At 43.3% G+C, this 21,712-nt stretch overlaps 1 protein-coding gene across 2 annotated transcripts; it reads left to right on the top strand.

Annotated features, from left to right (window-relative positions):
• The first annotated feature begins 918 nt into the window (after positions 1–918).
• Positions 919–20,500, top strand: rbp1.1 (retinol binding protein 1, cellular, tandem duplicate 1). Of its 2 annotated transcripts, XM_055646428.1 has the most exons (4): positions 919–1,109; positions 2,571–2,749; positions 12,119–12,220; positions 16,938–20,500. In XM_055646428.1, the coding sequence occupies exons 1-4, from the start codon at positions 1,037–1,039 to the stop codon at positions 16,989–16,991; spliced, it is 408 nt and encodes a 135-aa protein (XP_055502403.1). In that variant the 5' UTR covers positions 919–1,036; the 3' UTR covers positions 16,992–20,500. The 2 variants fall into 2 exon arrangements, with proteins under 2 accessions (XP_055502403.1, XP_055502402.1); XM_055646427.1 differs by lacking the exon at positions 16,938–20,500 and having other exon boundaries at positions 12,119–12,559.
• The last annotated feature ends 1,212 nt before the right edge of the window (positions 20,501–21,712 follow it).

The following is a 21,712-nucleotide window of genomic DNA, read 5'->3' as shown; positions in this document are numbered from 1 at the left end:
TTTGTGGACCACCTAAAATTCTTAGTTAAATAACACTGTGAACTTTCTAACGTTAAGGCGAGTGGTTTGGGAATTGCTCTGCCAAGGACAAGAAGGCTCTGCAGAGAATAGTGCATTCGGCTGAACGCACTATGGGAACTTCACTCACCCCCCTGCAGGAACTATACAACAGGAGGTGCAACTCCAGAGCAAATAAAATCATGGGAGACCCCTTCCACCTCTGCAACGGACTGTTCCAGCTGCTACGGTCAGGCAAACGCCTCCGTTGCCATGCGGTGAGAACGGAGAGGTTGAGAAGGAGTTTCTTCCCAGAGGCCATTCGGACTGTAAACGCCTATCTCACCAGGGACTAACTCTACTGAATGTTTTTCCTTCCATTATTTATTATGTAAAAGAATATGTGTGTTATGATTGTGTTTATAGTTTGTTTGGTTGTTTTGTTGTTTGTCTTTTGCACAAAAGTCCGCGAGCATTGCCACTTTCATTTCACTGCACATCTCGTATGTGTATGTGACAAATAAAGTTGACTTGACTTGACTTGGCTTGACTTGAGTGGGAGCAGGCCATCAAAGCATAAACTCAGCCAGGTACACAAAAATGCTGGAGAAACTCAGCGGGTGCAGCAGCATCTATGGAGAGAAAAAAAAAAAAAAATCTATGGAGCGAAGGAAATAGGCAACGTTTCGGCACGAAACGTTGCCTATTTCCTTCGCTCCATAGATGCTGCTGCACCCGCTGAGTTTCCCCAGCATTTTTGTGTACCTTCGATTTTCCAGCATCTGCAGTTCCTTCTTAAACACATAAACTCAGCCAGTTCGGACAAATTGAGGACCGTCATAAGCAGTTGTACAATAGATGCAATTGATTTCAACTGAAGGGGATTTGCAGCATTCTCAAAAATAATCGGATCAAATGGTACACAGGCCAATATAGGTCAGTGGACAACAGTTTTGCAGCAGGATTTTAAACTCAGTGAAAACAGGTCCTGCAAAGTGTGGTCCAACTCAGTTTTGTCTCTGCAGCTGAAGACTTAGAAATGCCAATTGATTTCAGCGGATACTGGAAAATGATGATCAATGAGAACTTTGAAGAATACTTGAAAGCACTAGGTAAAACCTGTAGAACTATGTAAGCCAGAAATGTGTAGTTTTGTACTCAGTAATCAAAACCTATCCTTAAGAATTAATAATGATGTTCATTTGAATCATCACTTTTTTTTTCAAATTTTAGGTGTGTACTTTTAAAGAAAGGCCAACTTAAGTAGGTTTACTTTTTAAATGTTCCCGATGTTGGGGGAGTCCAGAACCAGGGGCCACACAGTTTAAGAATAAGGAGTAAGCCATTTAGAACGGAGACGAGGAAACACTTTCTCTCACATAGAGTGGTGAATCTGTGGAATTCTCTGCCTCAGAGGGCGGTGGAGGCAGGTTCTCTGGATGCTTTCAAGAGAGAGCTAGATAGGGCTCTTAAAGATAGCGGAGTCAGGGGATATGGTGAGAAGGCAGGAACGGGGTACTGATTGGGGATGATCACATAGAATGGCGGTGCTGGCTCGAAGGGCCGAATGGCCTACTCCTGCACCTATTGTCTATTGTCTATTGTCTAAAAGGAATATTTTGATGATATTTAGTAAAAAGCGTTATTAAAGATCTGAAAAAGAACTTCTTTGTTGCACAGTTTTAAACCTCGCCAAAGTATTGGAAGCACAATGTTAAAGCAAGCACTTAATCAAGGGTGACCACTATCAAACCATTACAGAAGATTAAGTTTGGAGTTTAAAGCATGAACTTGGATCTTGACATTTGTCTGAGCTCTGACTGTCATTGTTAAACTGCTGGTGAGATACGGTGTAAAATTAACGGGTACATTTGCACGAAGTCCAAGTCTGATGAAGGGTCTCGACCCAAAACATCTACAGAGATGCTGTCTGACCCGTTGAGGTACTCCAGCTTTTTGTGTCTATCTTCAAGTTCAAGTTCAAGTGAGTTTATTGTCATGTGTCCCTGATAGGACAATGAAATTCTTGCTTTGCTTCAGCACAACAGAACATAGTAGGCATTGACTACAAAACAGATCAGTGTGTCCATATACTATTATATAAATATTTACACACATGAATAAATAAACTGATAAAGTGCAAATAACAGATAATGGGTTATTAATGTTGAGAGTTTTGTCCGAGCCAAGTTTAATAGCCTGATGGCTGTGGGGAAGTAGCTATTCCTGAACCTGGTTGTTGCAGTCTTCAGGCTCCTGTACCTTCTACCTGAAGGTAGCAGGGAGATGAGTGTGTGGCGAGGATGGTGTGGGTCTTTGATGATACTGCCAGCCTTTTTGAGGCAGTGACTGCGATAGCGACTGCAGTTTAAACCAGCATCTGCAGTTCCTTCCTACACATAAAATACAGTAGATATGTATGTGAGATTAACTTTGTAAATTTGTTGAGAATTAATTAATAATTTGGTTTTCACCTTGCACTATGAATAACGTGCGGAGCTGAAACTCTTTGTTTCATCTAGATCTGGTTTAAAGTAAATGTTGTTTTATTTTCTGTTTTTTTTTTTACTCAGATGTAAACATTGCTCTGCGGAAAATTGCAGTCCTGTTGAAAGCGGACAAAGACATTACTCATAAGGGCAACCACATGATCATTAAAACCATCAGCAGCCTCCGTAATTACATCATGGAATTCGATATTGGCAAAGAGTTTCCTGAGGACTTATCTGGAATAGACGATCGCAAGTGTATGGTAAGCATTGTCATCAGATCACATGGTCTAAGAGGATTCAGTGTAACTTTGCCCATAATTATTGTGAATGAACTTTAGAAAGGTTGGCAGGATGAAGCTCTGGCCAATTAGTAGCATGACAACAATGATGTCTTGTTCAAATCTCTGGAGGTAAAGGGAAAACTAAAAGATCTTGAACGAACATGTGAGAAGCTTTGGGCCATTGGGTCTATGAAGGTCAGAAGCCCAGAGGAGTAATCCCATTAATGTGATTCTGTCTCCTCTGTGCCTGCACCCCTTCCTCTTGTGCTCACTCAAAACTGCGCGTCAACTCTGCTTTGATTCATTGTATCATTAACATCACCTACACCGAGGGGTTACGTTGAGCAGCAACATAGCCTACCTGCCTGCACTAGTTAAGGATGAGGGGGAAACCAGATCAGCTGAGTGATACCCCCGCTGCAATGGAAAGAATGTGCAAGTTCTGTGCCAGCAGAATTGCAGATTAAGATGATCCCTGGAGCTTAGAAAGGGTGGCACCAACTATTGTATGAGAGAGCTGAACACCCCCCCCCCCCCCCCCCCCCCACCCCCATCCCCCGGCCTGGCAGAATGTATAAAAGTAAAAGTTAGAGGAGGATATCACAAACTCTAGAGGGGTTATAGTTTGAGACTGGAACCTTCACGTGAATTGGTTTGTGCTGGGTAACTTAAGCCTGAGGTGCCACATGTCCAGCATTAGATAGACACATAAAGCTGGAGTATAGTGGGTCAGACAGCATCTCTGGAGAAAAAGTAAAGGGCCGGTCCCACCAGCATGCGCCTGTTTGCGGCAAGCGCAACCTAAAGGGCCGGTCCCACCAGCATGTGCGGGCATGCGGCAAGCGCGACCAAACCAGAAGCGGGAGCCGCGAGGAGGCCGGCAAACCGTTGCCGCGCGGAATTTTTTAAACACGGTCAGTTTTTCGGAGCCCCGCGCGATGTCGGGACCAGCGATGCCGCACAACTCCATACGGCTCCGGCGATCGAAGTGGGACCGGCCCCGCGAGGCCATACGGCTCAGGCGACCATGTTTGGTCATACTTGCCGCATGCAGGCGCATGCTGGTGGGACAGGCCCTTTAGGTCGCGTTTGCCGCATGGAGCCGCATGCTGGTGGGACTGGCCCTTAAATCATGCATTGTCTTTCTGCTGACTGGATAGAACACAACTATAACCTTTTCACTGCCAATAAACTAAACTGAACTACAAACAGGTAGTCACGGGCAACATTTGATGTAACAGTAAAAAAATGAGCCAAATACTATTATCAGCGTAATAAAACAAAAGCATTCATCAAAGGGCAAAATAATCAAATTCCATATTGCATTTGAAGGGAAAATGGCTGAAGACCAGCTAATATGAGTTTTAGTCAGAGATGACTCACCGTAATCTTGGAACAATTGTAGATGAGTTATTTGACAGAAGATCAGTGGGAGTTATTGAAAGAATTGTATGTAGTGATGAACCAAACTACATTAGTGAGGAGCAGAACGTCGACTTACATGGAAACACTCATGCATGTTAACATTAAACTAATTAAAAGCATGTAAGTTGCAAATAACATGACAATATTATAATCAAAATAAGCAAGCTGACAACATGTTGAGCAACATTGCATTATTGTTTTGGTGGGTGGAACAGTGGTAAAGTTGTTGCCTGACAGCGCCAGAGATCTAGGTTCCATCCTGACTTTGGGTGCTGCGTGTACAGTGTCTGCACATTCACCCTGTGACTATGTGGGCTTTCCCCAGGTACTTTGGTTTCCTCCCACACTCCAAAAGCTTACAGATTGAAGGTCAGTTGGTTTTGGTAAAACTGTGAAATTGTCCCTGGTTGGTCTAGACTCAACGGGCCGAAGGGCCTGTCTCCACGCTGTATCTCTAGTCCACCAGGTGGCACCAGCAATGGCTGCCTCACCAAAAGTCTATCAGCTCTTTCTTTCTTTGTGTCAGTTTTGTATGTGTTAAATGTATGTGTTCTTTAGTGTTCTTTAGCTTGTTTAATGTGGAGGGGGGAGGTGTGGGAACCTTTCCTCATCTCTTACCTCGATGGAGATGCGATTATTTCCGTATCGTATCTCCGTCTGCACTACGGCCTAACGTCGTGGAGTTGGCGGCCTTTGCTGGAGATCGATCGGGAGCTCCATCGTGGGAGCAAACGGAATTACTGTCACGGAGTTCACCATCCCTGTCGGGGGTCGTCCTGCGGTTTCTGGATAGACACTGACATCGGGGACTCCAAGCCGCAGGAGTTTCGACCGCCCCGACATGGGAGTTTCAATTGCCCCGACCCAGGAGTTTCGATTGCCCTGACTCGGGAGTTTCGATCGCCCCGAAGCGGGAGTTTCGATCGCCCCAACGCAAGAGTTTCGACCGCCCCGACATGGGAGTTTCGATCGCCCCAACGCAGGAGTTTCGACAGCCCCGACCCGGGAGTTTCGACCGCACGACACGGGAATTTTGATCCGCTTCGGCCATCAGCTGCGGGAGCTTCGATCACCCCGACTGCGGATGTTTCGACTACCCCGACTGCGGGAGAATAAACAGGAATGAGATTGGACCTTAATGCCTTCCATCACAGTGAGGAACGTGGGGAATCAGCTGTGGTGGATGTTTATGTTAACTTTTATGTAGTTGTGTGTCTTGTTGCTGTTTTTTAGTATAGCTGTATGGTAATTCAAATTTCACTGTGCCTTAATTGCTACGTGGCAATAAACTGATCTTGAAACCTTGACCTTAAAAGTCTAAAGTCTGAAGAAAAGGATATCGTACTTGAGTTCCCAAAAAAATTAATATTGAATCAGGAATAAAAGGGGACTCATAATAATCTAACCCAATAATAGTAACAAACAAAATAAAACATCTAGTAAAAGACATTCCACTGGGACCAGTTAGTTTTCTTTCCAAGATTTCAAAGGCAGTGGATTTGAACATTGCAGATGTCTTTTCCACATCATTAAATGTTGTCTCAATTCAGTAACCAGGCCCATAGTTTGGAAAATTGCACATGTCTCTCTCTTATTTAAGAAAGATGATAGAAGATAACAAAGGAATTATGAATCTTTGGCTTAACATCTGCTGTTGCGATAATAAGTGAGCCTGGATTAAGGGCAAATCTCGTCTGATCAGAGGGAAATCTTGCTTATTCAGAATTATTTCACAGAAGTAACCAAGATCGGAAGCTATGTTCATGGGTGTTATTTTTATAGACTTCCAGAAGGAGTTTGATGTCAATCTGTATTTGAAATTTAGGAGAAATCACAATGAATAAGGATCACAATGAATGGCGGTGAAGGGCCGAATGGCCTCCTCCTGCACCTATTTTCTATGTTTCTATGTTTCTGAATTATCAGCTGAGCACATGAAGTAAAGAGTAAATATATTGCTCCAGTCTCACTGAATTAATTTCCGCATACCTCAAATCCATCCTATCCCCTCCCCTCCTGAGTCCAATCCTTCGCTACCTATGTCCAAGATGCCTCACATGCCCTCCATCTCTTCAATTACTTCCATTTTCCTGGCCTCCACGCCTTCACTGAAAAGAAAATCTGAAGAAGAGTCTCGACCAGGAACCTCTATTCCTTTTCTCCAGAGATGCTGTCTGACCTGCTATGTTACAAAATTCTTAAGGGGTTGGACAGGCTAGATGCAGGAAGATTGTTCCCGATGTTGGGGAAGTCCAGAACAAGGGGTCACAGTTTAAGGATAAGGGGGAAATCCTTTAGGACTGAGATGAGGAAAACATTTTTCACACAGAGAGTGGTGAATCTCTGGAATTCTCTGCCACAGAAGGTAGTTGAGGCCACAGTTCATTGGCTATATTTAAGAGGGAGTTAGATGTGGCCCTTGTGGCTAAAGGGATCAGGGGGTATGGAGAGAAGGCAGGTACAGGATACTGAGTTGGATTATCAGCCATGATCATATTGAATGACGGTGCAGGCTCGAAGGGCCGAATGGCCTACTCCTGCACCTATTTTCTATGTTTCTATGTTCTCTAGCCAGTGAAAAACTGAATACAGTGCCTGTTCCAAAAAAGGCAAGGAACAAGCTGCATGACCATGAAATGTTACAGAAAAGTACAAAATTAAAATTTAAAAAGGCTAATGTAAAAGGAATTTGAATACAAGACATCACATTACAGAAAAGATACATTTAAGAAAGACCCACAGATTATTATCTCTGGAGAAAAGGAATGGGTAAAGTTTCGGGTTGGAAACCTTCTCCAGTCTGAAGAAGGGCTCCAACCCGAAATGTCACCTATTCCTTTTCTCCAGAGATGTTGCCTGACCCGTTGAGTTACTCCAGCATTTTGTGTCTATCTTCAGTATAAACCAGTATCTGCATTTCCTTCTTAAATATATATAGATTACCATGATGGATTCTGGTGTCCAAGAGTTAGAAAATAAGATTACAACCAACAGGGGTTTTATTCTTTCAAATTTGGAAAGTCAAAGTCAAAGTATGTTACATTATTGAGGAAACATTAGCTCATCCCTTTACCTCCCCCTCAACTCCATTCAAGGACCCAAGCTGTTGTTCCAGGTGCGACAGAGGTTCACCTGCATCTCCTACAACCTCATCTATTACATCCGCTGCTCTAGATGTCAGCAGTGAGGCCAAGTGTAGGCTTGGCGATCATTTCGGTCCGCATTAACCAACCTGACCTCCCGGTGGCTCAGCCTCAACTCCCCCTCCCATTCCATATCCGACCTCTCTGTCCTGGGGGTCTCCTCCATGGCCAGAGCGAGCAACACCGGAAATTGGAGGAACAGCACCTCATATTCCGCCTGGGGAGTCTGCATCCTTTCTTCTCCCCGAATTCTCCCAATTTTGTTAGCCCTTCAGTCTGAAGAAGAATTTCATCCCGAAACGTTGCCTATTTCCTTCGCTCCATAGATGCTGCTGCACCCGCTGAGTTTCTCCAGCATCTTTGTGTACCTTTGATTTTCCAGCATCTGCAGTTCCTTCTTAAAAACATAAGCTCATCATCTTTTCACAGTTGTTGAGTTTTTCCAGCATTTTTTTAGTTTTGTTTTTACTTCAGATTTGCAGCATTTATCGTTATGTACGAATAGTACTGAGATTTCAGACAAGGGGCAGGTGCCCAGTTGAATAGCAACATCCAAAATAAAATCAACATAGTTTACGCCATTATGCTGTTAGCAATTTAGCACTCTTGCTCATTAGAGACATGTTTGGAATGACATGACTATTTAAAATGCATGATAGATGCGTATAAACTCCAGCAAAATAATTTAGGATTAGTATTGGCATCTTTATATACACTTATTAATGCCACATTAATCCATGCCAATCTACAGCTTTGGCACTCTAATTAGATTATTGAGTTTCAGTCATTTGATTTGCAAAGTGTTCTTTTAGAAATGTCAAACTTTAAAAAGAATCTTGCATGTATCATTTTTTTCTTTAATTTGTTCACCTTTTAATATATTTCCCTCTCTTTATTTTCTAATTTGACATTGCATTCATGCCTTCAGTTCAGAGTTCTCAGTTCTTCAGCTGTTTATTCTTAACCTCATTATTTATTGACCACTCAGGTTTTGTTGCACACCTTCAGGCATTAAATGCCTCTTTCCCATAGTGTGCTGTTATCAGAAATCATTCAGACATGAATTTGTATGAAATTGTTTTGAACAGAAGGAAGGTGGGTCTGATTCCAGAGCTGCAGCTCATAGCGTCTTCCAACACTCCTGTGTGTGTGTGTGTGTGTGTGTGCTGAACTAACGGAGGTAGTATTTTTGGCATCTGAAACCAAATCAGTGCTTGGGTTAATGTGAGCATCTTATATTTCGCTGCACATACACATACGAGATGTGCAGTGAAATGAAAGTGGCAATGCTCGCGGACTTTTGTGCAAAAGACAAACAACAAAACAACCAAACAAATTATAAACACAATCATAACACACATATTCTTTTACATAATAAATAATGGAAGAAAAAACGTTCAGTAGAGTTAGTCCCTGGTGAGATAGGCGTTTACAGTCCGAATTGCCTCTGGGAAGAAACTCCTTCTCAACCTCTCCGTTCTCACCGCATGGCAACGGAGGCGTTTGCCTTACCGTAGCAGCTGGAACAGTCCGTTGCAGGGGTGGAAGGGGTCTCTCATGATTTTGTTTGCTCTGGAGTTGCACCTCCTGTTGTATAGTTCCTGCAGGGGGGTGAGTGAAGTTCCCATAGTGCTTTCGGCCGAACGCACTACTCTCTGCAGAGCCTTCTTGTCCTTGGCAGAGCAATTCCCAAACCAAATGGTAATGTTCCCGAACAAGATGCTTTCCATCGCCGCTGCGTAGAAGCACTGGAGGATCCTCGGAGACACTCTGAATTTCCTCAATTGCCTGAGGTGGTAAAGGCGCTACCTTAAGTGCAGCTGTCTTAAAGCTAGTCCTGAATTCTAAGATCATATGGTTCAGTACGAATCCTTCAAACCCACGTGATCACTTGGAACCGCAGGCAAATGTGTGAAAACCAGATTTAAATGATGCATTATTATAATTTGTTTCCAATACAAACTTCAAAATGATCATTATTACTTTAAGTACCGTTTTTGAAAGTAAATATTTGTTGGAATGTAGATGTGAATGTAGAATGTCGATAACAGCACAGTGGCAATGCGGTTATTCCTTTTCGGTTTAGTTTAGCTTAGAGATACAGCGTGGAAACAGGCCCTTCGGCCCCACTGCAGTGATTCCTGCAAATTAACACTATCCTACACACACTAGGGACAATTTACAATGTAACCAATTAACTTACAAACCTGTACGCCTTTGGAGTGTAAAGAAGAAAACCGGAGCTCCCGGGGAAAACCCCTCGCAGATCACGGAGAGAATGCACAAACTCCGTACAGACAGCACCCGTAGTCAGGATCGAACCTGGGTCTTTTGTGCTGTAATGCCCCTGTCCCACTTAGGAAACCTGAACGGAAGCCTCTGGAGACTTTGCGCCCCACCCAAGGTTTCTGTGCGGTTCCCAGAGGTTCCTGGAGGTTTTTGTCAGTCTCCCTGCCTGCTTCCACTACCTGCAACCTCCGACAACCACCTGCAACCTCCGGGAACCGCACGGAAACCTTGGGTGGGGCGCAAAGTCTCCAGAGGTTTCCATTCAGGTTTCCTAAGTGGGACAGGGGCATAAGGCAGCAACTCCACTGCTGTGCCATCGTGCCACCCCAGGTATGCTGCCTGACCCGCTGAGTTGCTCCAGCATTTTTGTGTCCAACTGATATCAGTTACTGCTGTTGGCGTTGCTATCAGTGAATGCCTGTAAATGAGCTTGTATTCGACAATTGATTTGTATTCTGTGGTAATGTTGGTTCTCATTAAGCTGAAGGATGTCGGGCAGGCAAACAACCCGGGGGCTGTAACTTGCCCTCAATATGTGATGAATGTGCAGCATAGTAATGTATACGTGATGTGCTCTCAAACTGAAATTTGGTGCCATTGATTGTAACGGATTTTGGGAGCCAAATTCGATACACAAACAACGCTAAGCTATCACACTTTTGGATAGTTTTCCTTCCTACTCTTTTTGTTTCCAGAGGTCAATCGGCAACAGGTTCTGTGAGTCTGTGCTGAAATAGTCGTGCAGTTGCAGGCTGTGTATAGAAGAAATCCTCCATAGAACCGTACTCCATAATTGAAGAATATCTCTTTGCAGCTCCTGCTTTAATCATCTATTCCTGCATTATCCCTCATTGTGTCTTGGGAGGATATCCACTTAGTTTTTGATTTTGAACTCTTTTGATATTTGAATTTGCACGAGAGAAAAAAAAGTACATATCGCCCTCCCTCCCTTAGGCTCTTCTTAAGCAATCAAAAGTGACTTGAAAGTCTGGGCTGAGCTCAAATTATCAAAGGAGGATAGAAATATTAAGCACAGAACATTTCTAAGATAATCAGTATCTGGAAGGAGTCTGTGAAGAGAGAAACAGAGGTAACATTTCAGGTTGGTGACCTGTGTGTGGATTACCTGAGGGAGGCTTGCGCAGTCATGGGGTTGTGAAGAGATTACTTTTGTTCATTGCATCCACCAAATCCCTCTTTTGAACCTCGTAATATTCCGCTTATAGACAAGATGAGTGAATCCCAGCATTGATTTCTCTAATTTCAAGTAACTGCATCATCTCTTGTCCTCTCTGATTTAGGATGATCAGCTATGATCACATTGAATGGCGGTGCTGGATCGAAGGGCCGAATGGCCTACTCCTGCACCTATTGTCTATTGTCTATTGTCCCCGTGACCTGTGTAAGTTTTCCACGGGTGCAACGGTTTCCACTTACACTCCAAGGTTTACAGGTTAATTGGCTTTGGTAAAATGTTAAATTGGCCCTAGTGTGTGCAGGATCGTGTTGCCATGCAGGAATCGCTGGTCGGCGATGGACACGGTGGGCTGAAGGGCCTGTTTCCGTGCTGAAACTAAAAAAATTGAAAACCTCAGCAAATATTTAAAATAAATATTGAAAATATTTACATACAACTTCTTGCAACAGAGGGAGTATTAAAATACCTAAAGGGCCTGTCCCACGAGCATGTGACCTGCATGCGGCGAGCTCGACCAAACCAGAAGCGGGAGCCGCGTGGAGTCAGTGATGTGAAGTTCGAGCGAAGTCCACGGGAAGTTCGCGCGTGACGTACGGCGTCAAGTCATGCGTACGGCGTCGAAAAACTGCGCACGCCTGTCGGGGCGGTGCGTACGGCGTTGAGGCGACTGCGGGCCGGCAGGCCGTTGCCGCGTGGAATTTTTGAACACGGTCAGTTTTTCGGAGCACCGCGTGATGTCGGGACCAGCTCCGCACAACTCCATACGGCTCCGGCGATCGAAGTGGGACCGGCCCCACGAGGCCGTACGGCTCAAGCGACCACGTTAGTTCGCGCTTGCCGCATGGAGTCGCATGCTCGTGGGACAGGCCCTTAATTCATTTGTGTGTGTGTGTGTGTGTGTGTGTGTGTGTGTGTGTGTGTGTGTGTGTGTGTGTGTGTGTGTGTGTGTGTGTGTGTGTGTGTGTGTGTGTGCGTGCGTGTGCGTGTGCGTGTGCGTGTGCGTGTGCGTGTGTGTGTGTGTGTGTATACTATAGCAATCTTGACATTGTGGAAATGTTGCTTGATTATTAGCTGAAATAAAATATTGGTATTTTGCAGCTGATTATGAGCGAGTGGTCCATGATTTTGTAATTAGTGATATTAATGCATGCAGAGTCTGTTACGGGTGTTCTTGGAATTAATTAGTACGAGACAAAATGACTCTATTATGACCAGCTATTAAATCATCTCAATGTGAAACATACCTTGAGCTTTATGGTTATTCCATGTGTTTGATTTTTGTTTTTATCTTAGACTACGGTGAATTGGGATGGGGACAGACTTGTGTGTGTACAAAATGGAGAGAAACGAGGTCGCGGTTGGACTCACTGGATTGAGGGGGATGAGCTACACCTGGTAGGCAAGTTCATGATATTTGTAGACTGTATTTACAAAATGATTACAAAATTATAATTTAACCATTATAAATTTAACACACATTATATATGAAATGACTTCATTAATATAAGCAGCTGTGGGACCCTAGAGTCACACAGCAAGGAAAAACATGTCCTTCAGCCCAACTTGTCCATGACAATCAAGACGCACCTTCTAAACTAGTCCGTACTTGACCCTCTAAACCTTTCCTATCCATGTACCTCTGCGAATGTCTTTTAAATATGGTTATCGTCCCCGCCTCAACTACTGCCTCTGGCACCTCGGGCAGCTCGTTCCATACACCCACCACCCGCAGTGTGAAAAAGTTACCCCTCAGACTCCAATTAAATATTTCTCCTCTCACCTTAATCCAATGCTCTCTCGTTCTTAATTCCCCGACCTTGGGTACATTCACCCTATCAATTCCTCTCCTAATTTTATACATCTCTATGCGATCACCCTTCAGCCTTCTGTGCTCCAAGGACTAAAATCCTAGCCTGCCCAATCCCTCCCCATACCTTAGGCTCTCAACTCCTGGTAACGTCCTCGTAAATCTTCCCTGCACTCTTTCCAACTCAATGGCATCTATCATGAAGCAGGGTGACCGAAACAGAACACAGTCCACCAAGTGTGGCCTCACCAACGGTAACATGGCCTTCCAACTTTGATGCACAATACTCTGACTGATGAAGGCCAGCAGGAGAAAAGCCTTCCTCATCACAATATTTACTTGTGACTCCACATTCAGGGAACCATTTACTTGAACTCTACAGTCAGAGGGTGGTGAATCTGTGGAATTCCTTGCCACAGAAGGCTGTGGAGGCCAAGTCAATGGATATTTTTAAGGCAGAGATAGATAGATTCTAGATCAGTACAGGTGTCAGAGGTTATGTGGAGAAGGCAAGAGAATGGGGTTAGGAGGGAGAGACAGATCAGCCATGAGTGAATGGTGGAGTAGACTTGATGGGCCGAATGGCCTAATTCCGGAAACTTCACCGATTCCTTTTCTCCAGAGAAGCTGTCAGACCCGCTGAGTTACTCCAGCTTTTTGTGTCCATCTTAAATATAAAAGATATGTCCTCAACTTGGTGCTGTTGAATCATCCCATCTGGTATTAATTCAGATGATAGAATAAGGTGCTACGTTTACTAAAGAGGCAGAGAGAGACAAGATTGAAAACATATACATTCAATGAATGGGCAAATCTGGAGAAAATGTTTTCTTCAATTGATGGATTGTTGAGTACACTAACTTAAAACTGATAGATCAGATTATTCTCCAGTCAGTGAAAAACTGATGGGCCGAAAGGCATAATTCTACTCCAATCACTTATGATCTTATGACCCCTCTATACAAACCACCAAACTCGACCATTCACTCTGAAGTCTTGCCCTAGTTTGACTTCTCAAAATGGAACACCTTGTACTTATTTGAATTAAATGCCATTTGCCATTCTGCGGCCTAGTAGTAAAATATTTTGAAGTTCTTTTGCAGTAAATAATTGCAAATACTTTCGAGCAGTTACTAAGTACTTTTAGTTTCTAGAAATGGAAATTTTAGTAATTTCTTTATTTGGAATGTATGTTGTGGTAGTTGTGGCCAGTTCATTGGCTATATTTAAGAGGGAGTTAGATGTGGCCCTTGTGGCTAAGGGGATCAGGGGGTATGGAGAGAAGGCAGGTACGGGATACTGAGTTGGATGATCAGACATGATCATATTGAATGGCGGTGCAGGCTCGAAGGGCCGAATGGCTTACTCCTGCACCTAATTTCTATGTTTCTATGTTTCTATGTTTGTGCAGAAGAAAATACACATTAAATACAGCCACCGGTGACGTGAGTCATCGTATTAAATGATTCAAGGAAACACAATTAAACTGATTAACAGAATATTTTGTAATCAACCCAGTTAATAAGAGATCACCCAAAGCAGCAATTGCTAGTTTGCCTTTAACTTCTGTTCGAACTAACGTTCTGGATAAGCCATTACCATATAACCATATAACCATATAACAATTACAGCACGGAATCAGGCCATCTCGACCCTTCTAGTCCGTGCCGAACACATAATCTCCCCTAGTCCCATATACCTGCGCTCAGAGCATTACCCTCCATTCCCTTCCCATCCATATAACTATCCAATTTATTTTTAAATGATAAAAACGAACCTGCCTCCACCACCTTCACTGGAAGCTCATTCCACACCGCTACCACTCTCTGAGTAAAGAAGTTCCCCCTCATGTTACCCCTAAACTTCAGTCCCTTAATTCTCATGTCATGTCCCCTTGTTTGAATCTTCCCTACTCTCAGTGGGAAAAGCTTTTCCACGTCAACTCTGTCTATCCCTCTCATCATTTTAAAAACCTCTATCAAGTCCCCCCTTAACCTTATGCGCTCCAAAGAATAAAGCCCTAACTTGTTCAACCTTTCTCTGTAACTTAGTTGCTGAAACCCAGGCAACATTCTAGTAAATCTCCTCTGTACTCTCTCTATTTTGTTGACATCCTTCCTATCATTATGCGACCAAAATTGTACACCATACTCCAAACTTGCCCCCACCAATGCCTTGTACAATTTTAACATTACGTCCCAACTTCTATACTCAATGCTCTGATTTATAAAGGCCAGCACACCAAAAGCTTTCTTTACAACCCTATCTACATGAGATTCCACTTTCAGGGAACTGTGCACAGTTATTCCCAGATCCCTCTGTTCACCTACATTCTTCAATTCCCTACCATTTACCATGTACGTCCTATTTTGATTTGTCCTGCCAAGATGTAGCACCTCACACTTATCAGCATTAAACTCCATCTGCCATCTTTCAGCCCACTCTTCCAACTGGCATAAATCTCTCTGTAGACTTTGAAACTCTACTTCATTACCCGCAACCCCACCTATCTTAGTATCATCTGCATACTTACTAATCCAATTTACCACACCATCATCCAGATCATTGATGTACATGACAAACAACAGTGGACCCAACACAGATCCCTGTGGCACCCCACTCGTCACTGGCCTCCAACCTGACAAACAACCATCCACCATTACTCTCTGGCATCTCCCATTCAGCCACTGTTGAATCCATCTTGCTACTCCACCATTAATTACTCTCTTTCCATTTGCATGGAATGGTGATGTATGAATCGGATAACGTTTTATTTTGTAGTCAAATCTCATGACCTCTTTTCCAACAGAACCTAATTTCTGCTGTATATGCAGGAACTGCAGATGCTGGTTTACACCGATGATAGACACAAAATGCTGGAGTAACTCAGCGGGACAGGCAGCATCTCTGGATAGAACGAATGGGTGACATTTTTTCAGACTGAGAGTCAGGTCAACCCGAAACGTCACCTATTCCTTCTCTCCAGAGATGCTGCCTGTCCTGCTGAGTTACTCCAGCATTTTGTGTCTAATTTCTGCTGTGCCAGGTTATTGAAAAATCAGATTGAAATTTCGCTTCCTGCAAAATTGAGTAAGAAGCTAAAACAAAAAGAAGAATCCATGTTTGGTTAAAGTTGAAACGTTTCTCAAAGTAGTGTGCTCTTTATTCTCATGGATTTACATTTAGAGATGAAAAATTATTGCATGAATTACTGCATTCCCTAACCCTAAAGTGGTGGCTAAACAAAGACAAGAATTTAGGATGCATACTTCCAATCCAATTTTATAAATCATAATAGCAGTTTGCAATGTAGCAAATATGCATTTTTATCTTCAATAGACAATAGACAATAGGTGCAGGAGTTGGCCATTTGGCCCTTCGAGCCAGCGCCGCCATTCAATGTGATCATGGCTGATCATCCCCAATCAGTACCCCGTTCTTGCCTTCTCCCCATATCCCCTGCGCTATTTTTAAGAGCCCTATCTAGCTCTCTCTCATATATTGTAAGTCCAAGGGAAAGATCTTAGGCATGACAATAGTCAAACAAATGACACGTTTGTACATTCTCAATGATCACCTGTACACTAGTTCTATAGTATGTCATCCCAGTCTTGCATCCTGCACAGCAGTGACAATTCACAGAAGCCAATTAACCTACAATTAACCTGCGTGCCTTTGGAATGTGGGAGGAAAACAGAGCACCCGGAGGAAACCCACACATTCACAGGGAGAATGTGCAAACTCCCTACAGACAGCACCCATAGTCAGGATTGAACCTGGGTCTCTGGAGCTGTGAGGCAGCAACTCTACCGCTGCACCATTGTGCCACCTGTGGAGACTCTATGCAAGTGCACTGCCTCATTAAGTTTTCATTCCCCTCCCCCATCCAAGCGAAACGAGGCTTTGCCCTATATTATATTATTAAGGGAGAGAGCTGAGAAAAAGCAATGACCCACTTGAACTGATAATTAATTCCAAATTCTATTGCGATTCTATTCCATTTTTATCTTATTCTAAGCGACGTGTGTAACATTGTGCAAACCCATTTCATGCAGTTTCCATTTTGTGGATTCCTTATCCAAATCTGCAGCCAACAGCGGACTTCCATGTAAACATTCCTGAATCCCCCTCCTTTAGACATCAAGCAATGAATTTGTTCTCAAGGGCAATTATGAAACAGCACAAAATAATATCATTGAAAATAATTTGCAATATTCTAAATCCAGTGAAATTTTAAATATGCTCCGCATCAGCTAATACAGTATCTTTATTTTTCACCCCCTCTCTCTCCCTCCCACTCTGCAGGAACTACGGGTTGAAGATGTCAAAAGTAAGCAAGTCTTTAAGAAGGTGGAGTGAAGAACATGACCAGAGGCAAAACAAAAGAAGACGTTGACTAAAGCCAGAGAACCTCAACAACTTCTAAACATTGAAGACTAAATCCCGCTGCCAACATCAGTGGAAACGATAAACTCGTCACCATTTCAAATGTTTCAAGGAAATGAGACATTTGAGTCTAAATCGCTTAAAAAAATGTTTTGTTGGTAGTGACTTGTCCCGTTGTATTTCTCTTTGATTGGTGACTTATTATCTTACACATTTTAGTTGTAATTTTGTCTCTCTATAACTATTGGCACATCAACCAGCATTCAGTTCACTGTGTTTTAATTTGCAGCTCTATCTCTATGTTTTTTTTAATTTCCCCTTTATCGCGTTCTCCATTGCTGTGCCGATTTTCTCTCCTTCCCTTTCCGTATTTGTTCCTCGGTCTCAATAGGATTTCTCCTCACTCCTCGCCAGTAAATATAAACCAGGAAATCATTTACTAGCGCTGCCTTATTGGGAAATATGATCTTCAATCCCCAGTGCCAATTTGGTGCACTTTAACCTCTGTTCCGCACTTTCCCCTACTTCTCCACGTCGAACCTGGCAAGATAACACATTATAATTAAATATACGTTATGGGTCAGCATATTTCAATAGGTTGAGTGCAGCTTTTTTTATTCATTTCAAGCTAATATGTTTTGTTCAGAATTTCTATCTGTTTATAAAAGGCTGATATATGAGAACGACTCTTGATCCGTATGATTGCAATTGAATTGGAAAATTTCATCCATATATAAATAGGTCCTTCCAAGTCCTTTATTATATTTGCCTTGTGTGATGTGAAAAATACACTGCTAAATATGCTCCATGCCATTATTGCTTGTAATCCACCACCAAACTGAGAAATAAAGTTAACACATAGAACAGCACAACACGTGAATGGGCCCTTCAGCCGGACATTCAACGGCTCAATGGTTCTTGATTATCAAAGATAGACACAAAAAGTTGTAGCAACCCAGCGGGACAGGCGGCATCTCTGGAGAGAAGGAATGGGTGACGTTTCAGGTCGAGATCACACTTACCGAAGCTTGTTTTGCATACATTTCAGGAAATTATTAATATACATAAGTACAATTAGCATGGTGGCACAGCGGTAGAGTTGGTGCCTTACAGCGCCAGAGACCCAGGTTCGATCCTGACCATGGGTATTGCGTGTACGGGATTTATACGCTCTCCCCATGACCTACATGGGTTTTCTCCTGGTGCTCTGGTTTCCTCCCGCGCTCCAAAAGACATCCAGGTTTGCAGGTTGATTGGCTTTTGTACAATTGTAATTGTCCCTAGTGTGTGTAGGATAGTGTTAGTGTGCAGGGATCGTTGGTCGGCAGGGAACTCGGTGGGCCGAAGGGCCTGTTTCCACGCTGTTTCTCTAAACTAAGCTAAACTCAACTTAACAATCCTAGATTGAGTATAAATTGTATAGAAACAGCTCACTGAGACCATGTATGGAAGTGGCCAGCCTTGGTACTATTTTCGAAGTCCAAGCTCCAGCTGGTCGTAAAGGCCCATTGTAGTTCAGCGAACCGTTGTCCTTCTCGTCACCCATCCACCTTCAGCCTCAGTGATCAGGGGGTGTCTCCCGCAGCTGACCTCGAAGGCATGGATGACAAGGCCCTGGTTCCTTTCACCAGCCCTTTAGCCCTTGCGTGTGCCATTGCTGACTCCCTCCTGCCTTCTCTCTGGTCTCTGGGACCGAGCAGGGGCTTCCCTCTTCAGACTGATTTCCCAGTTCCGTGGCGGGAAAGTCAGGCCTGCTGCTGAGCTAAAGCCACAGCCTCCGGCCCTGCCGCCCCTGCCCAATGGTGTTTTGACCCCTTAATGCCAAGGCCAACTCTGATATGCCTGCACATAATTCGAAGCCCTCTATTCTCTGCACATTCCTATGCCTACCCAAAACGTCTTGTAAATGCCACTACCATATCTGCCTCAAACACCACCCCCCGGCAGTTATTGTATTATATTAGGGAAGCTGTGAAAGGGACTGTAGGGAGAAGAAATATCATCAACACTAAAGTAAATGATAGTAATGAATGTTCAAAGATATGTATACTTTTGTATATAGAGTCCTACACTCATACAACATAGAAACAGGCCCTTCAGCCCAACTCGTCCACACCGACCAACATGTCCCATCTACACTAGTCCCACCTGCCTGTGTTAGACCCATATAACTCTAAACCTGTCCTACCCATGTACCTGTCTAAATGTTTCTTAAACATTGTGATAGTACCTGCCTCAACTACTTCCGGCAGCTCGTTCCATGCACCCACCAACCTGTGTGTGAAAATGTTACCTACACCCCCAGGTTCCTATTAAATCTTTCCCCCCTCACCTTAAACCTATATCCTCAGTTTCTCAATTTGCCAACTGTGTTCTAGAGACTCTGTGCGTTTACCCGATCTATTCCTCTCATGATTTTGTACATATTTTCATTGGTTTCATTCCAGTAAAAGTAATCCCAGGGCAGAAATGCTGTACGGCCTTTATTCTGTAGCTCCCATAAGAGAATTAGTAGTTGTTTGGAAGTGTTTGCTTTCCAAGATTGCTGGCAAAAAAAAAACCCACACTGAGGCAATCTGAAGCAACAGGGTGAGAATGGTTAGTAATGCATTGAAGCAATTGAACTGGTGGAAGATTAAATCTGAATGAAACTATCCTACAGTAGCGCTAAAATCCACATAGGACATTTTGAATGGAATGCATTTTTTAATAATGCAGGGTTCCTACTGTTATCAGTGGGAGTAAAATTATATCTTGCCAGATAGGCATGAATGATAGCCCTGGTTCCAGCCAATTAGAATTTGAAAATGTGAATAATTGGGTAACGCTTTATTCTTTGAACGAAATTGCATATTGAAGTTTTCTGTCTCAACAGGGAATCGTATTTAATGACAGCAACTGATTTAGTGCATTGACATTCTATGCTTAAACCTGATATGTGTAGTCAATTCCTATTTCCACTTGATAATTACATTTGGAAAACAATAATCCATATTAAATAACTTAATTAAGTGTTTTGATGAATTTTGATCAAATGTGACAGATTTGTGGAGTCCCCAAATGAAAAGCCATTGGCTTATTGCTATTTTAATTTACTGAGGTCCCTTATTTTAATAGCCCTCTCTGAATTATGGCAAGATTGTTCTTGTGATTATGCAGGGATTAAGCACATAATGGAATATTCCTCGGGTTAAAGTCCATGGAAATGTAATATACACTGCAGCGATTTTTGTACCACTGAAAGCTGGCTTTGGCATTTTGCAGCTAGTCACTTGCAAAGTTAGATGCAGCAAAGCAAGTATGCATCCCGCTACTGCATGCAATGGTGTCACGCAAACATTCCCTGCATTTGGCTCGCAATGATCAAAGTAATTAAAACCGAGGAAAAAAACAACATTTTCTGCACATTTCGACACTTCCTACATTCTTGCTGAATCCGAATTAATATAGATAACAGCCATTTGAAACTGCCTCCGCTTATGTTACTATGAACACCTTCGACACTCTTCCTAATCAAGAATCTTATGGGTTTTTTTTAAATTGTATCTTTCTCGATATTAAAGGAAAAAAAATAGCAATGACCTTGCATTCAGAAATCTCCAAACCAGACTTCATGGTAGTGTTTAAGAAGGAACTGCAGATGCTGGAAAATCGAAGGTAGACAAAAGTGCTGGAGAAACTCAGCGGGTGCAGCAACATCTATGGAGCAATAGGAAATAGACAACGTTTCTGGCCGAAACCCTTTGGGTTTCGGCCCGAAACGTTGCCTATTTCCTTCGCTCCATTGATGTTGCCTAAACGTTGCCCATTTCCTTCGCTCCATAGATGCTGCTGCACCCGCTGAGTTTCTCCAGCACTTTTGTCTACCTTTAGTGTGGTGCGTTGTGGTGCCTTAGATTAGAATATGTTCAAAGCAGTTTAGAGAAGGTTTATTAGACTGATACTTAGAATGCATGGTTAAGTCATGGAAAAAGATGGGACAGGCTAGGCTTACATCTGCTGGAATTATGAAAAATGAAAAGTTACTTGACTAGTCCTAGAGTCTCCCACTAGTGGAAATATCCAGGTAAAACCTGGCCCTTGAAATGAGGGGAAGTTTGGGTAACTCGGGTTCTTGTGAATCTTTGGATAGCTCTACCTGAGAGTGTTGATGATGCTTTGTCACTGGGCAACACAGCTGGCACTGGAGACCCAGGATCAAGCCTGACCTTGAGGTGCCCCCAGAGTTTGCAAGTTCTTCCTGTGAACATATGGGTTTCCTCCGGATCCTCTTTGTAGGTTAATTGTCCTCTGATGTACAGGAGGTTGATGCAAAAGTGAGATGATGGTGAGCTATGGTCGGCATGGGTTTGATGGGCCGATAGGCCTGTTTTCATGCTGCTACTTGCATTCAATCCACCAATACATCAACTGGGTACATTCAGAACTCTCAGGGGCCCGTCCCACTTGCGTGTCCTTGGCATGCAAATTACACAACCTCATGGTCGCGTTGAGGCACAAGGGCATCGTATGGCCGCGCGGGCCGGTCCCACTTAGAAGCGTGGAGGGGTATGTAGTTGTGTGCGACATCACACGGGGCTCCAAAATTCTTGCAGTGAACAAAATCTTCACGCGCCAACGGCCTGTCGTGGAACTGACGGCCAAAGTGGGACAGGCCCAAGACACTGGCGTGACGCAACGTCTCACCTCCAACA

Source organism: Leucoraja erinacea, chromosome 14 (assembly GCF_028641065.1).
Source record: "Leucoraja erinacea ecotype New England chromosome 14, Leri_hhj_1, whole genome shotgun sequence".
NCBI classification, from domain to species: Eukaryota; Metazoa; Chordata; class Chondrichthyes; order Rajiformes; family Rajidae; genus Leucoraja; species Leucoraja erinaceus.
This window is presented reverse-complemented; position numbering and strand designations above follow the sequence as displayed.